The sequence below is a fragment of the Chiroxiphia lanceolata genome, chromosome 30 (genome assembly GCF_009829145.1).
Source record: "Chiroxiphia lanceolata isolate bChiLan1 chromosome 30, bChiLan1.pri, whole genome shotgun sequence".
NCBI lineage: Eukaryota > Metazoa > Chordata > Aves > Passeriformes > Pipridae > Chiroxiphia > Chiroxiphia lanceolata.
In genome coordinates, this window is record NC_045666.1 from 730,243 (window position 1) to 747,233 (window position 16,991).

The 16,991-nt window shown below is 66.3% G+C and overlaps 2 protein-coding genes across 4 annotated transcripts in view; both read left to right on the forward strand.

Annotated features, from left to right (window-relative positions):
* Positions 1-11,091, forward strand: part of PDE1B (phosphodiesterase 1B) — a 12,766-nt gene extending 1,675 nt beyond the window's left edge. Inside the window, exons 2-9 of the mRNA XM_032713377.1 lie at positions 943-1,068; positions 3,951-4,052; positions 4,797-4,917; positions 5,861-5,942; positions 7,232-7,358; positions 8,510-8,646; positions 10,804-10,911; positions 10,983-11,091. Coding sequence (XP_032569268.1) covers positions 943-1,068; positions 3,951-4,052; positions 4,797-4,917; positions 5,861-5,942; positions 7,232-7,358; positions 8,510-8,646; positions 10,804-10,895 — 787 coding nt within the window. The 3' untranslated portion in view covers positions 10,896-10,911; positions 10,983-11,091. The remainder of the gene's footprint in view (positions 1-942; positions 1,069-3,950; positions 4,053-4,796; positions 4,918-5,860; positions 5,943-7,231; positions 7,359-8,509; positions 8,647-10,803; positions 10,912-10,982) is intronic.
* Positions 11,092-13,722: 2,631 nt separating this feature from the next.
* Positions 13,723-15,360, forward strand: LOC116800050 (collagen alpha-1(VIII) chain-like). Of its 3 annotated transcripts, none has more exons than XM_032713594.1 (2): positions 13,723-14,746; positions 14,783-15,360. In XM_032713594.1, exons 1-2 carry the CDS (start codon positions 14,012-14,014, stop codon positions 15,317-15,319), a joined length of 1,272 nt encoding a protein of 423 aa, XP_032569485.1. In that variant the 5' UTR covers positions 13,723-14,011; the 3' UTR covers positions 15,320-15,360. The 3 variants fall into 3 exon arrangements, with proteins under 3 accessions (XP_032569485.1, XP_032569486.1, XP_032569488.1); XM_032713595.1 differs by having other exon boundaries at positions 13,723-14,206; positions 14,276-15,360; XM_032713597.1 differs by having other exon boundaries at positions 13,723-13,983; positions 14,180-15,360.
* The last annotated feature ends 1,631 nt before the right edge of the window (positions 15,361-16,991 follow it).

A 16,991-nucleotide genomic window follows, 5' to 3' on the forward strand; every position in this document is an offset into this window, starting at 1 on the left:
ACAGATGTGGTGGCCCCTTGGGGGCACCCAGGGACACTGATACAGCCGGGATATGGGTGTGGTAACACTTTGGGGACACCCAGGGTACTGATACAGCCAGGGTATGGGTGTGGTGGCACCCTGGGGACACCCAGGGGCACTGATACAGCCGGGATATGGGTGTGGTGGCACCTTGGGGACACCCAGGGGCACTGATACAGCTGGGATATGGGTGTGGTGGCACCCTGGGGCCACCCAGGGGCACTGATACAGCCGGGGTATGGGTGTGGTGGCACCCTGGGGCCACCCAGGGGCACTGGTCTAGGCAGGATGGCACCATGGGGACACCCAGGGGCACTGCTCTGGGCAGGGTACAGGTGTGGTGGCCCCTTGGGGACACCCAGGCACTGATACAGCCAGGGTATGGGTGTTGTGGCACCCTGGGGACACCCAGGGGCACTGCTCTAGGCAGGGTACAGGTGTGGTGGCACCTTGGGGACACCCAGGGCACTGATACAGCCGGGATATGGGTGTGGTGGCACCCTGGGGACACCCAGGGGCACTGGTCTAGGCAGGATGGCACCATGGGGACACCCAGGGGCACTGCTCTGGGCAGGGTACAGGTGTGGTGGCCCCTTGGGGACACCCAGGCACTGATACAGCCAGGGTATGGGTGTTGTGGCACCCTGGGGACACCCAGGGGCACTGCTCTGGGAAGGGTGGCACCTTGGGGACACCCAGGGCACTGATACAGCCGGGCTATGGGTGTGGTGGCACCTTGGGGACACCCAGGGGCACTGCTCTGGGCAGGGTACAGGTGTGGTGGCACCCTGGGGACACCCAGGGCCACTGATACACCCCCACGCCAGCCCCGTGCGGGCTCTCTCGTGCCAAGGGGGGGCGTGGGTGGGTGGCCCGTCCCCCCCCATCAGTGGCCGCTGTCCCCCGCGTGCCCGTGCCCAGGTCGGACTGTGCCATCCTGTACAACGACCGCTCGGTGCTGGAGAACCACCACATCAGCGCCGTGTTCCGCATGATGCAGGACGACGACATGAACATCTTCGTCAACCTCACCAAGGACGAGTTCTCGTAAGCTCCGCCCCCTCCGGGGTGTCCCCCCGGCTGTCCCCGGGGTGTCCCCAACCCCTGACCTGTGTCCCCCCCTTCATCTGAGTGTCCCCCCGGGTGTCCCCGAGGTGTCCCCAACCCCTGACCTGTGTCCCCCCCTCCCCTGGGTGTCTCCCTGTGTGTCCCCGGGGTGTCCCCAACCCCTGACCTGTGTCTCCCCCCCCTTGAGCATCCCCTCGGGGTGTCCCCAACCCCTGACGTGTGTCCCCCCTTCCCCTGGGCGTGTCCCCAGAGTGTCCCAGAGGTGTCCCCAGCCCCTGACGTGTGTCCCCCCTTCACCTGGGCGTGTCCCCGGGGTGTCCCCAGGGTGTCCCCAACCCCTGACGTGTGTCCCCCCTTCACCTGGGAGTGTCCCCAGGATGTCCCCAAGGTGTCCCCAACCCCTGATGTGTGTATCCCCTCCCTCGGGTGTCCCTCGGGGTGTCCCCGAGGTGTCCGCAGCCCCTGATGTGTGTCCCCCCCTCCCTTGAGCATCCCCCCGGGTGTCCCCGGAGTGTCCCCAACCCCTGACGTGTGTCCCTCCTTCACCCGGGTGTGTCCCCGAGGTGTCCCCAACCCCTGACGTGTGTCCCACCTCCCCTGGGTGTGTCCCCAGAGTGTCCCCGAGGTGTCCCCAACCCCTGATGTGTGTCCCCAACCCCTGATGTGTCTCCCCCCTTCCCCTGGGCGTGTCCCCAGGGTGTCCCCAGCCCCTGATGTGTGTCCCTCCTTCACCTGGGTGTGTCCCCAGGGTGTCCCCGAGGTGTCCCCAACCCCTGATGGGTGTCCCCAACCCCTGATGTGTCTCCCCCCTTCCCCTGGGCGTGTCTCCAGGGTGTCCCCAGCCCCTGATGTGTCTCCCCCTTCCCCTGAGCATGTCCCCAGGGTGTCCCCGAGGTGTCCCCAACCCCTGATGTGTGTCCCCCCTTCACCTGGACGTGTCCCCGAGGTGTCCCCAACCCCTGACATGTGTCCCCCCCTCCCCTGGGCGTGTCCCTGGGGTGTCCCCGAGGTGTCCCCAACCCCTGACGTGTGTCCCTCCTTCACCTGGGCGTCCCCCCGAGGTGCCCCCAACCCCTGACGTGTCCCACCTCCCCTGGGCGTCCCCTTGGAGTGTCCCCGAGGTGTCCCCAACCCCTGATGTGTGTCCCCAACCCCTGACGTGTCTCCCCCCTTCCCCTGGGCATGTCCCCAGGGTGTCCCCGAGGTGTCCCCAACCCCTGACATGTGTCCCCCCTTCACCTGGGCGTGTCCCCAGGGTGTCCCCGAGGTGTCCCCACCCCCTGACCTGCGTCCCCCCTCCCCTGGCCGTGTCCCCGAGGTGTCCCCAACCCCTGACGTGTGTCCCTCCTTCACCTGGGCGTCCCCCCGAGGTGTCCCCAACCCCTGACATGTGTCCCCCCCTCCCCTGGGAGTGTCCCCAGGGTGTCCCCGAGGTGTCCCCACCCGCTGACGTGTGTCCTCCCTCCCCTGGCCGTGTCCCCGAGGTGTCCCCAACCCCTGATGTGTGTCCCCCCTTCACCTGGGAGTGTCCCCAGGGTGTCCCCGAGGTGTCCCCACCCGCTGACCTGTGTCCTCCCTCCCCTGGGTGTGTCCCCGGAGTGTCCCCAACCCCTGACGTGTGTCCCTCCTTCACCTGGGTGTGTCCCCGAGGTGTCTCCAACCCCTGACGTGTGTCCCACCTCCCCTGGGTGTGTCCCCAGGGTGTCCCCGAGGTGTCCCCAACCCCTGACATGTGTCCCCCCCTCCCCTGGGCGTGTCCCTGGGGTGTTCCCAAGGTGTCCCCAACCCCTGACGTGTGTCCCCCCTTCACCTGGGCATCCCCCCGAGGTGCCCCCAACCCGCCTCCCCTGGGCGTGTCCCCAGAGTGTCCTCGAGGTGTCCCCAACCCCTGATGTGTGTCCCCAACCCCTGACATGTGTCCCGCCTCCCCTGTGCGTCCCCTTGGAGTGTCCCCGAGGTGTCCCCAGCCCCTGATGTGTGTCCCCAACCCCCGACGTGTGTCCCACCTCCCCTGGGTGTGTCCCCAGAGTGTCCCCGAGGTGTCCCCAACCCCTGATGTGTGTCCCCAACCCCTGATGTGTCTCCCCCCTTCCCCTGGGCGTGTCCCCAGGGTGTCCCCAGCCCCTGATGTGTGTCCCTCCTTCACCTGGGTGCGTCCCCAGGGTGTCCCCGAGGTGTCCCCACCCGCTGACGTGTGTCCTCCCTCCCCTGGGCGTGTCCCCAGGGTGTCCCCAACCCCTGACATGTGTCCCTCCTTCACCTGGGAGTGTCCCCAGGGTGTCCCCGAGGTGTCCCCACCCGCTGACGTGTGTCCTCCCTCCCCTGGGTGTGTCCCCAGGGTGTCCCCAGCCCCTGATGTGTGTCCCCCCTTCCCTGGCTGTGTCCCCGAGGTGTCCCCAACCCCTTATGTGTGTCCCCCCTCCCTTGAACGTCCCCCTGGGGTGTCCTCGAGGTGTCCCCAACCCCTGAACTGTGTCCCCCCCTGCCCTGGGCATGTCCCCGAGGTGTCCCCGAGGTGTCCCCACCCCCTGACCTGTGTCCCCCCTTCCCTGGCCGTGTCCCCGAGGTGTCCCCAACCCCTGACCTGGGTCCCCCCTTCCCTGGCCGTGTCCCCGAGGTGTCCCCAACCCCTGACCTGTGTCCCCCCTCCCCTGACTGTGTCCCCGAGGTGTCCCCACCCCCTGACCTGTGTCCCCCCTTCCCTGGCCGTGTCCCCGAGGTGTCCCCAACCCCTGACCTGTGTCCCCCCTTCCCTGGCCGTGTCCCCGAGGTGTCCCCAACCCCTGACCTGTGTCCCCCCTCCCCTGACCGTGTCCCCGAGGTGTCCCCAACCCCTGACCTGTGTCCCCCCCCGGGCACAGGGAGCTGCGGGCGCTGGTCATCGAGATGGTCCTGGCCACCGACATGTCCTGCCACTTCCAGCAGGTCAAGGCCATGAAGACGTCGCTGCAGCAGCTGGAGAGGTGGGTGGGTGGGCTGGGGGCACTGGTTTGAACTGGGGAGTCACTGGTTTGAAATGGGGGGGTCACTGGTTTGAACTGGGGAGTCACTGGTTTGAATTGGGGGGGGCACTGGTTTGAATTGAGGGGACACTGGTTTGAATTGGGGGGGCACTGGTTTGAATTGGGGGGGGCACTGGTTTGAATTGGGGGGGCACTGGTTTGAACTGGGAAGTCACTGGTTTGAACTGGGGAGTCACTGGTTTGAATTGAGTGGAGTCACTGGTTTGAACTGGGGGTGTCCCTGGGTGGGCAGTGGGGTGGCTTTGGGGACAAACTGATCCCGTCCCTGGGGTGGCTTTGGGGACAAACTGATCCCATCTCCCAGGGTGGTTTGGGGACAAACTGCTCCTGTCCCCCGGGGTGACTTTGAGGACAAGCTGACCCCTCCCCTGGGGTGGCTTTGGGGACAAGCTGAGCCCTCCCCCGGGATGACTTTGGGGACAAACTGCTCCTGTCCCCGGGGTGGCTTTGGGGACAAGATGAGCCCTCCCCCGGGGTGGCTTTGGGGACAATCTGCTCCTGTCCCCTGGGGTGGTTTGGGGACAATCTGCTCCTGTCCCCTGGGGTGGCTTTGGGGACAATCTGCTCCTGTCCCCTGGGGTGGTTTGGGGACAATCTGCTCCTGTCCCCTGGGGTGGCTTTGGGGACAATCTGCTCCTGTCCCCTGGGGTGGTTTGGGGACAATCTGCTCCTGTCCCTGGCCAGGCCGGACAAGTCGAAGGTGCTGTCGCTGCTCCTGCACGCGGCCGACATCAGCCACCCCACCAAGGCGTGGGCCGTGCACGGCCGCTGGACCAAGGCCCTCATGGAGGAGTTCTTCCGCCAGGTAGGGCCGGGGACAGCGGGGGGGACACGGGGACCCCCCCCCAGGGACACTTACCCCTCCCCCGGGGACACCAAACCCCCTTTGGGGACACCAAACCCCCCCCCAGGGACACTCACCCCTCCCCCGGGGACACCAAACCCCCTTTGGGGACACCAATATCCCCCCTTGGGGACACAGACCCTCCCCTGGGGACACTGACCCTCCCTGGGGACACCAAACCCCCGTGGGGACACCAAACCCCCTCTGGGGACACCAAACCGCCCTGCGGACACCGACTCCCCCCCGGGACACCAAACCCCCCCTTGGGGACACCAATATCCCCCCTTGGGGACACCGACCCCCCTTAGGGTCACAGGCCCTCCCCTGGGGACACCAAACCCCCCTGGGGATACCAAACCCCCTTTGGGGACACCGACACCCCTGAGGACACTGACACCCCCCCTGGGGACACTAACCCCCCCTGGGGACACTGACCCCCCCCGGGGACACCAAACCCCCCTGGGGACACCAACCCCTCCTTAGGGACACCGACCCCCCCCGGGGACACTGACCCCCCCTTGGGGACACTGACTCCCTCCCCCCGGGGACGCCAAACCCCCCTGGGGACACCAAACCCCCCTGGGGACACCAATATCCCCCCTTGGGGACACTGACCCCCCCCTGGGGACACCAACCCCCCTGGGGACACCAAACCCCCTTTGGGGACACCAATATCCCCCCTTGGGGACACAGACCCTCCCCTGGGGACAGTGACCCCCCCCTGGGGACACTGACCCCTCTTGGGGACACTGACTCCCTCCCCCCGGGGACACCAAACCCCCCCTGGGGACACTGACCCCCCCCTGAGGACACCAAACCCCCCCCTGGGGACACTGACCCCCCCCGGGGACACCAAACCCCCCCTGGGGACACCGACCCCCCCAACCTGGCCTTGCCTCGGCAGGGGGACAAGGAGGCCGAGCTGGGGTTGCCCTTCTCGCCCCTCTGTGACCGAACGTCCACGCTGGTGGCCCAGTCCCAGATCGGTGAGTGCTGGGGGGGCCTGTGCCCACCCTGTGCCCACCCTGTGCCCACCCTCTGCCAACTCTGTGCCCACCCTGTGCCCACCCTGTGCCCACCCTGTGCTCACCCTGTCTCCATTCTGTCCCCACCCTGTCCCCTCCCTGTCCCCTCCCTGTCCCCATCCTCTCCCCTCTCTGTCCCCACCCTGTGCCCACCCTGTCCCCACCCTGTCCCCATCCTGCTCCCACCCTGTCCTCATCCTGTCCCCTCCCTGTCCCCTCCCTGTCCCCACCTTGTCCCCTCCCTGTGCCCACCCTGTCTCCATCCTGCTCCCACCCTATCCCCACCCTGTCCTCACCCTGTCCCCTCCCTGTCCCCACCTTGTCCCCACCTTGTCCCCACCCTGTCCTCACCCTGTCCCCACCCTGTCCCCACCCTGTCCCCATCCTGTCCCCACCCTGTCCCCACTCTGTCCTCATCCTGTCCCCTCCCTGTCCCCACCCTGTCCCCTCCCTATCCCCACCCTGTGCCCACCCTGTGCCCACCCTGTGCCCACTCTGTCCCCATTCTGTCCCCACCCTGTCCCCACCCTGTCCCCATCCTGCTCCCACCCTGTCCCCTCCCTGTCCCGGGGCAGAGTGGGGGCCTTTAGACCGAGTTTATTGACCCCGTTGAGTCACGAGGTGTAGAAAGGACCCCCCAACACCCCCCGAAGAGCCCCCAACACCCCCCGAAGAGCCCCAAATACCCCTCAGGACCCCCCCTCAGCTTTCTAAACTCCTTCTCCGAGGTGGTTCCTCCCCACCAGGATGTTCATTTGGGGTTCAAGGTGGTTCCTCCCCACCGGGATGTTCATTTGGGGTTCAAGGTGGTTCCTCCCCACCGGGATGTTCATTTGGGGTTCAAGGTGGTTCCTCCCCACCAGGATGTTCATTTGGGGTTCAAGGTGGTTCCTCCCCACCAGGATGTTCATTTGGGGTTCAAGGTGGTTCCTCCCCACCAGGATGTTCATTTGGGGTTCAAGGTGCTCCCCTCACCCTCAGGATGTTCATTTGGGGTTGAGGGTGGTCCCCTCCCCACCGGGATGTTCATTTGGGGTTGAGGGTGCTCCCCTCCCCACCGGGATGTTCATTTGGGGTTCCAACACCTCCCGACCCCCCTCAGCCCCCCACTGCCACCTTTGTTGTCTCGCTCACATCCCGGGGGGGGGGGTTTGGGGTGGGATGTCCTACCACGGCCGGGGGATGTCCCCGGCGTCCCCGTTGTCCCCAGGGCGTGTCCCCAGCGTGTCCCCACCCCCTGCCCTCCCCAGGCTTCATCGACTTCATCGTGGAGCCCACCTTCTCCGTGCTCAGCGACGTGGCCGAGAAGATGGTGCTGCCGCTGGCCGAGGACGGCACCAAAGCCAAGGGCGACCCCGCGGCCACCCCGCAGGCCAGGTGGGCAACCCCGCCGGGGTGGGGGGGAGGGGGCACCCCTGGGTCCTGAGAGGGCTGGGAGGTGGCAGTGGTGCCAACCTCCCTGTCCTGGGGGGCTCTGGGGGGTGGCAGAGGTGCCAACCCCCGTGTCCTGGAGGGCTCTGGGGGGTGGCAGTGGTGCCAACCCCTGTGCCCAGGGGGGCTCTGGGGGTGGCAGAGGTGCCAACCCCTGTGTCCTGGGGGTCTCAGTGGGGTGGCAATGGTGCCAACCCCTGTGTCCTGGGGGGCTCTGGGGGTGGCAGTGATGCCAACCCCCGTGTCCTGGAGGGCTCTGGGGGGTGGCTGTGGTGCCAACCCCTCTGTCCTGGGGGGCTCTGGGGGTGGCTGTGGTGCCAACCTCTGTGTCCCGGGGGGCTCTGGGGGTGGCCGTGGTGCTGACCCCTGTGTCTTGGGGGTGGTGCCAACCCCCGTGTCCTGGGGGGCTCTGGGGGGTGGCCATGGTGCCAACCCCTGTGTTCCAGGGGGCTCTGGGGGGTGGGAGAGGTGCCAACCCCAGTGTCCCAGAGGGGCTCTGTGGGGTGCCTGTGGTGCCAACCCCTGTGTCTTGGGGGTGGTGCCAACCCCCGTGTCCTGGAGGGCTCTGGGGGGTGGCCATGGTGCCAAGCCCCGTGTCCCAGAGGGGCTCTGGGGGGTGGGAGAGGTGCCAACCCCCGTGTCCTGGGGGTCTCTGTGGGGTGGCCGTGCTGCCAACCCCCATGTCCTGGGAGGCCTGGGGATGGCTGTGGTGCCAACCCCCGTGCCCTGGGGGTCTCTGAGGTGGCCGTGGTGCCAACCCCTGTGTCTTGGGGGTGGTGCCAACCCCTGTGTCCCAGAGGGGCTCTGGGGGGTGGCAGTGGTGCTAACCCCTGTGCCCAGGGGGGCTCTGGGGGGTGGCAGAGGTGCCAACCCCCATGTCCTGGGGGGCCTGGGGATGGCCGTGGTGCCGACCCCTGTGTCTTGGGGGTGGTGCCAACCCCCGTGTCCTGGGGGGCTCTGGGGGGTGGCCGTGGTGCCAACCCCCGTGTCCTGGGGGCTCTGGGGGGTGGCCGTGGTGCCAACCCCCATGTCCTGGGGGTCTCTGTGGGGTGGCCGTGCCCTGGGGGTGGTGCCAACCCCCGTGCCCATGTGCCCAGCTCGCAGTGGCGGCAGCAGTCCCTGGACGAGCACCTGGAGCTGGGGGACATCAAGGCCGACCTGGCCGGGTTCCGCTCCACCTGGACCAGGCACATCCAGGAGAACAAGCAGAAGTGGAAGGAGAGGGCGGCCAGCGGTAGGTGACGGCCACCGGGGCCACCAGGGCCACCAGGGTCACCAGGGTCACCGGGGCCACTGGAGCCACCAGGGCCACCAGGGCCACGGGGGCCACCAGGATCACCAGGGTCACCAGGGGCCACCAGGGCCACCGGGGTCACCAGGGTCACCATGACCACCAGGGTCACCATGACCACCAGGGTCACCAGGGCCACCAGGGCCACCAGGGTCACCAGGGCCACCAGGGTCACCAGGATCACCAGGACAGAGGAGGCAGAGGGGAGACCTCACTGGGGCTTCAACAGCTTCAGGAGAGGCAGAGGAGGGGCAGGGACTGAGCTCTGCCCTGGGGGGAGCAGGGGCAGCACCCGGGGAATGTTCTGGAGCTGTGGTGCAGGGGCAGGGGGGAGCCCAGGGAAAGGTTCTTCCCCCAGAGGGTGGGTGGGTTGGTGGTTGACCGAGGCTGGCAGAGCTCAGGGGGTGTTTGGGTGATCCTCTGGGGCACAGGGTGGGATTTTGGGGTGTCTGGGCAGGGCACAGGGTTGGACTGGATGGTCCTGGTGGGTCCCTTCCAACTGGGCAGATTCTGGGATTCTGGGATGTCCTGGAGCTGTGCCAGGGCAGGGGTAGGGAGGGTTTTGGGAAAAGGTTCTTCCCCCTGAGGCTGGTTGGGCACTGCCCAGGCTGCCCAGGGCAGTGGGGGCAGCCCCAAGGCTGCCAGAGCTCCCGGAGGGTTTGGATGCTCCTCTGGGGCACAGGGTAGGATTTTGAGGTGTCCTGGGCAGAGCACAGGGTTGGACTGGGTGCTCCTGGTGGGTCCCTTCCAGCTGGGCAGATTGTGGGATGTCCTGGAGCTGTGCCAGGGCAAGGTCAGGGTGGAGCCCAGGGAAAGGTTCTGCCCCCCGAGGGTGGGTGGGTTGGTGGTTGACCAAGGCTGCCAGAGCTCCAGGGGTGTTTGAGTGATCCTTTGGGGCACAGGGTGGGATTTTGGGGTGTCCTGGGCAGGGCTGGGGGTTGGACTGGATGGTCCTGGTGGGTCCCTTCCAACTGGGCAGACTCTGGAATGTCCTGGAGCTGTGCCAGGGCAGGGTCAGGGTGGATTTGGGGAAATGGTTCCTACCCCCAAGGGTGGGTGGGTTGGTGGTTGACCAAGGCTGGCAGAGCTCAGGGGGTGTTTGGGTGATCCTCTGGGGCACAGGGTGGGATTTTGGGGTGTCTGGGCAGGGCACAGGGTTGGACTAGGTGTTCCTGGTGTGTCCCTTCCAACTGGGTAGATTCTGGGATGTCCTGGAGCTGTGCCAGGGCAGGGTCAGGGAGGGTTTTGGGAAAAGGTTCTTCCCCCTGAGGGTGGGTGGGCACTGCCCAGGCTCCCCAGGGCAGTGGGCACGGCCCCAAGCCTGCCAGAGCTCAAGGGGTGTTTGAGTGATCCTCTGGGGCACAGGGTAGGATTTTGGGGTGTGGGGTTGGACTTGGATGGTCCTGGTGGGTCCCTTCCAGCTGGGCAGATTCTGGAATGCCCTGGAGCTGTGCCAGGGCAGGGGCAGGGTGGATCCCAGGGAAAGGTTCTGCCCCCCAAGGGTGGTTGGGCTGGTGGTTGACCGAGGCTGGCAGAGCTCAGGGGGTGTTTGGGTGATCCTCTGGGGCACAGGGTGGGATTTTGGGGTGTCCTGGGCAGGGCACAGGGTTGGACTGGATGGTCCTGGTGGGTCCCTTCCAACTGGGTAGATTGTGGGATGTCCTGGAGCTGTGCCAGGGCAGGGTCAGGGTGGATCCCAGGGAAAGGTTCTTCCCCCAGAGGGTGGTTGGCACTGCCCAGGCTCCCCAGTGCAGTGGGCACAGCCCCAAGGCTGCCAGAGCTCCAGGAGGGTTTGGATGCTCCTCTGGGGCACAGGGTGGGATTTTGGGGTGTGGGGTTGGACTGGATGGTCCTGGTGGGTCCCTTCCAACTGGGCAGACTCTGGGATGACCTGGGGCTGTGCCAGGGCAGGGTCAGGGAGGGTTTTGGGAAAAGGTTCTTCCCCCCAAGGGTGGTTGGGTTGGTGGTTGACCGAGGCTGCCAGAGCTCCAGGAGGGTTTGGATGCTCCTCCGGGGCACAGGGTGGGATTTTGGGGTGTCCTGGGTGCTCCTGGTGCTCCCGGGACGCCCCGTGACCCCGCGGCTCCGTGTCCCCCCCAGGCATCACCAACCAGGCGTCCATCGAGGAGCTGTCGCCGTGTGAGGACCCCCCGGCCCCCAGCGCCCACAGGGAGAACGGGGACGTGGAATAACCCCGGGAGGAGCGAGGTGGGCACGGGGGGAGGGCACAGGGCAGGGCAGGGGGGGGTGGCATCGCTGTGACCGTCCCCTCCCGCCAGGTCCTCGTCCGGCTCAGTGACACCGTCTCTTGTCCAAAGTCTTCGACGCCATCGAGTTCAGCACCATTCGCAGGGCAGGAGCCCCCCCGGGCCGGGCACGGATTGGTGCCAACCCCTGTGCCAGGAGCCCCCCCCGGGCCGGGCACGGATCAGTGCCAACCACACCAGTGCCAACCACGCCTGTGCCCCCCAGGGACGGGCACAGATCGGTGTCACCCCCTGTGCCAGGAGCTCCCTGGGGACAGGCACAGATCAGTGCCAACCCCTGTGCCAGGAGCTCCCTGGGGACAGGCACAGATCAGTGCCAACCCCTGTACCAGGAACCCCCCTGGGAATGGGCACAAATCAGTGCCAGGAGCCCCCTGGGGACAGGCACAGATCAGTGCCAACCCCTGTGCCAGGAGCTCCCCAGGGACAGTCATAAATCAGTGCCAACCCCGTACCAGGAGCCCCACAGGAATGGGCACAAATCAGTGTCACCCCCTGTGCCGGGAGCCCCCCAGGAACAGGTACAGATCAGTGCCAACCCCTGTGCCAGGACCCCCCCAGGAACAGGTACAGATCAGTGCCAACCCCTGTGTCAGGACCCCCCTGGGAACAGGTACAAATCAGTGCCAACCCCTGTGTCAGGACCCCCCTGGGAACAGGTACAAATCAGTGCCACCCCTGTGCCAGGAGCCCCCCGGGTACAGTTGTAGATCAGTGCCAACCCCCGTGCCAGGAGCCCCCCAGGAACAGGTACAGATCAGTGCCAACCCCTGTGCCAGGACCCCTCTGGGAACAGGTACAAATCAGTGCCAACAACACCAGGAGCCCCCCAGGAATGGGCACACATCAGTGCCAACCCTCGTGCCAGGAGCCCCCCGGAAACGGGCACAGATTGGTGCCACCCCTGTGCCAGGAGCCCCCAGGAACAGTCATAGATCAGTGCCAACCCCTGTGCCAGGAGCCCTCTGGGAATGGGCACAGATCAGTGCCACCCCCTGTGCCAGGAGCTCCCTGGGGACAGTCATAGATCAGTGCCAACCCCTGTGCCAGGAGCTCCCTGGGGACAGGCACAGATTGGTGTCACCCCCGTGCCAGGAGCCCCCCAGAAATGGGCACAGATTGGTGCCAACTCTTGTGCCAGGAGCCTCTCGGGGACAGTCATAGATCAGTGCCAACCCCCGTGCCAGGAGCCCCCCAGGAACAGGTACAGATCAGTGCCAACCCCTCTGCCAGGACCCCCCTGGGAACAGGTACAAATCGGTGCCAACAACACCAGGAACCCCCCAGGAATGGGCACAGATCAGTGCCAACCCCTGTGCCAGGAACCCCCCGGAAACGGGCACAGATCAGTGCCAACCATACCAGAAACCCCCCCGGAACAGTCATAGATCAGTACCAACCCCTGTGCCAGGAGCCCTCTGGGAACAGGCACAGATTGGTGCCACCCCTGTGCCAGGAGCCCCCAGGAACAGTCACAGATCAGTGCCAACCCCTGTGCCAGGAGCCCCCAGGAACAGTCACAGATCAGTGCCAACCCCTGTGCCAGGAGCCCCCTGGGGACGGTCGTAGATCGGTGCCAACTACACCAGAAGCCCCCCAGGAACAGGCACAGATCGGTGCCAACCCCTGTACCAGAAACCCCCTGGGCGGTCCCTGCCCCCCCCAGCCTGGTCCCCGGTGCCCCCGGTGCCCCCCGGTGCCCCCGGTGCCTCCCGGGCCGTCACTGCCACTCGGGGGCTGCCCGGCCCCTCCCCCCGGCCCGCGATTGGTCCCCGGGGGGGTTTTAAAAACGCTTCTTCCCCATCCACCCCCCTCCCCTGGCACTCGAGAGGGGCTGGCACAGGGAGGGTGGCACTGGGGACAGGGAGGGTGGCACTGGAGACAGGGAGGTGGCACTGGGGACAGGGAGGTGGCACTGGATACAGGGAGATGGCACTGGGGACAAGGAGAGTGGTGCTGGGGACAGGGAGGGTGACACTGGGGACAGGGGGGTGGCACTTGGGACAGGGAGGGTGGCACTGGGGACAGGGAGGTGGCACTGGGCACAGGGAGGGTGACACTGGGACAGGGAGGGTGGCACTGGGACAGGGAGGGTGGCACTGGGGACGGGGGGGTGGCACTTGGGACAGGGAGGGTGGCACTGGAGACAGGGAGGGTGGTGCTGGGGACAAGGAGGGTGGCACTAGGGACAGGGGGGTGGCACTGGAGACAGGGAGGGTGGTGCTGGGGACAAGGAGGGTGGCACCGGGGACAGGGAGGTGGCACTGGATATAGGAAGGATGGCCCTGGGCACAGGGAGGGTGGCACTGGGCACAGGGAGGGTGGCACTGGGGGCAAGGAGGGTGGCACTGGGACAGGGAGGGTGGCACTGGGGACGGGGGGGTGGCACTTGGAACAGGGAGGGTGGCGCAGGGGAGAGGGAGGGTGGTGCTGGGCACAGGGGGGTGGCACTGGATACAGGGAGGATGGCACTGGGGACAAGGAAGGTGGCACTGGGCACAAGGAGGGTGGCACTGGGGACAAAGAGGGTGGTGCTGGGAACAGGGAGGGTGGCACTGGATATAGGAAGAATGGCCCTGGGCACAGGGAGGGTGGCATTGGGGACAGGGAGGTGGCACTGGGGACAAGGAGGGTGGCACTGGATAGAGGGAGGATGGCCCTGGGCACAGGGAGGTGGCACTGGGGACAGGGAGGGTGGTGCTGGGGACAGGGAGGGCTGGGGGGCACAGGAAGGGTGGCACTGGACACAGGGAGGATGGCAATGCACACAGGGAGGGCTGGGGGGCACAGCAGGGGCAGCCCCCGCGGTGGCAGTGCCAGCCCCCAGCTCCAGTGTCCCCCGGTTCCAGGGGGTCCCTCCAGCACCTCCTGACTCCAGTGGGTCCCCGGAATCCCCCAATTCCTCTGGCCCTGACGGGCATCCCGGTGTGCCATGGGCACCCTCCGGCATCCTAGTGTGCCTTGGGCATCCTCTGGCATCCCAGTGTGCCTTGGGCATCCTCTGGCATCCCAGTGTGCCCTGGGCATCCTCCAGTATCCCGATGTGCCTTGGGCACCCTCCGGTATCCCAATGTTCCTTGGGCACCCTCCAGCATCCCGGTATTCCTTGGGCATCCTCTGGTATCCCGGTGTGCCTTGGGCATCCTCTGGCATCCCAGTATTCCTTGGGCACCCTCTGGTATCCCGGTATTCCTTGGGCATCCTCTGGCATCCCGGTATTCCTTGGGCACCCTCTGGTATCCTGGATCTGCTGTGCCCTGGGCATCCCCTGGTATCCCAAATCCTTCACATCTTGGGCATCCTGTGACCTCCCGGTGTGTTCGGAGCATCCTTTGGCATCCTGGATCCATCCTGACTCTGGAATCCTTTGGCATCCTGGATCCATCGTGTCCCCGGAATCCTTTGGCATCCTGGATCCATCGTGTCCCCGGAATCCTTTGGCATCCTGGATCCATCATGTCCCTGGAATCCTTTGGCATCCTGGATCCATCGTGTCCCTGGAATCCTTTGGCACCCCGGATCCATCATGTCCCTGGAATCCTTTGGCATCCTGGATCCCTCACACCTTGGGAATCCTTTGGCATCCTGGGGCATCCTGGATCCCTCACACCTTGGGAATCCTTTGGCATCCTGGGGCATCCCGGATCTGTCACACCTTGGGAATCCTTTGGCATCCTGGATCCATCACACCTTGGGAATCCTTTGGCATCCTGGATCCCTCACACCTTGGGAATCCTTTGGCATCCTGGGGCATCCCGGATCCATCACACCTCGGGAACCCTTTGGCATCCTGGATCCGTCACACCTTGGGAATCCTTTGGCATCCTGGATCCCTCACACCTCGGGAATCCTTTGGCATCCTGGGGCATCTTGGATCCCTCACACCTCGGGAACCCTTTGGCATCCTGGGGCATCCTGGATCCCTCACACCTCGGGAATCCTTTGGCATCCTGGGGCATCTTGGATCCCTCACACCTCGGGAACCCTTTGGCATCCTGGGGCATCCCGGTGTGTTCAGGGCACCCTTTGGATCCATCGTGTCTCCGGAATCCGTTGGCATCCCGGATCTGCTGTGCCTCGGGCACCCTCTGGCATCCCGGATGGATCCACCACACCTCGGGAATCCTGCGGCATCCTCCTGGAATTCCCGGAGCCTCCTCCCGCTCCGGCCCCTCCGGCTCCAGCCCCGACCCCCCCCCCGTGTTTGTACTTCCCCCCCCCCCGTGTTCCCCCTCCTCGTGTCCCCCCTGTGTCCCCCCCGTGTCCCCCCCCCGTCACCGCTGGCACCTCGCCCCTCCCCCCCCGCATGTGTCCCCCCCGCGCCGTCGCCGCCGCTAACGAGCAATTAATTAATGAATTAATTCATTAATAAACCGCCGCCGCCACCACGGCCACGCCCTGGGCACTGGGGGGGGTGGGGGTGGAATTTGGGGGGGCCCGGACCCCCATGGCCTGGGAATGGTGGGTGGGACCCCGGGGGGCTGAACCCACGAGGGGGGGGCTGAAAACAGGGGGTAGGGGGACCCCCACAGCACCCAGTGGGGGTCGTGGCCTCCCCCCAGCACCCAACAGGGGTCCTGACCCACCCCCAGCACCCAAAGGGGGTCCTGATCCCCCCCCAGCACCAAAGGGGGTCCTGATCCACCCCCAGCACCCAAAGGGGGTCCTGACCCACCCCCAGCACCCAAAGGGGGTCCTGATCCACCCGCAGCACCCAAAGGGGGTCTTGACTCACTCCCAGCACCCAATGGGGGTCTTGGCCTCCCCCCAGCATACAGTGGCACCCACCAGCACCCAACAGGGGGTCTTGACTCACTCCCATCACCCAATGAGGGTCCTGGCACGCCCCCAGCACCCAATGGGGGTCTTGACTCATCCCAGCACCCACAGATTGTCCTGGCACCCCCCCAGCACCCAATGGGGGTTTTGACTCACCCACAGCACACAAAGGGGGTCCCAGCCCCCCCAGCATACAGTGGGGGTCCTGGCACCCCCCAGCACCCAAAGGGGGTTCTGACCCACCCTCAGCACTCAAAGGGGGTCCTGACCCACCCAGCACCCAACGGGGGTCCTGACTCACCCCCAGCACACAACGGGGGTCCCGGCCCCCCCAGCATACAGTGGCACCCACCAGCACCCAAAGGGGGTCTTGACTCACTTCCATCACCCAATGGGGGTCCTGGCACGCCCCCAGCACCAAAAGGGCGTCCTGACTCACCCCCCAGCACCCAAAGGGGGTCTTGACTCATCCCAGCACCCACAGAGGGTCCCAGCACCTTCCCAGCACCCAACAGGGGTCCTGACCCACCCCCAGTACTCAAAGGGGGTCCTGATCCACCCAGCACCCAACGGGGGTCCTGACTCACCCCCAGCACCCAATGGGGGTCTTGACTCATCCCAGCACCCACAGAGGGTCCTGGCAACCCCCCCAGCACCCAAAGGGGGTCCCGGTCCCCCCCAGCACCAAAAGGGGGTCCTGACCCACCCCCAGCACCCAACGGGGTTCCTGACTCACCTCCAGCACCCAATGCGAGTCCCGGTCCCCCCCCAGCACCCAATGGGGGTCCCAGTCCCCCCCCAGCACCCAAAGGGGGTCCCGGTCCCCCCCCAGCACCCAATGGGGGTCCTGGCACCCCTCCAGCACACAATGGGGGTCCTGACTCACCCCCAGCACCCAATGGGGGTCTTGACTCATCCCAGCACCCACAAAGGGTCCCGGTACCCCCCCAGCACCCAACAGGGGTCCTGACCCACCCCCAGTACTCAAAGGGGGTCCTGACCCACCCAGCACCCAACGGGGGTCCTGACTCACCCCCAGCACCCAAAGGGGGTCTTGACTCACTCTCTGCACCCACAGAGGGTCCTGGTACCCCTCCAGCACTCAATGGGGGTCCCGGTCCCCCCCAGCACCCAAAGGGGGTCCTGGCATCTCCCCCAGCACCCAGTGGGGACCCTGGCAACCCCCAGCACCAAAAGGGGGTCCTGACCCACCCCCAGCACCCAAAGGGGGTCTCGGCCCCC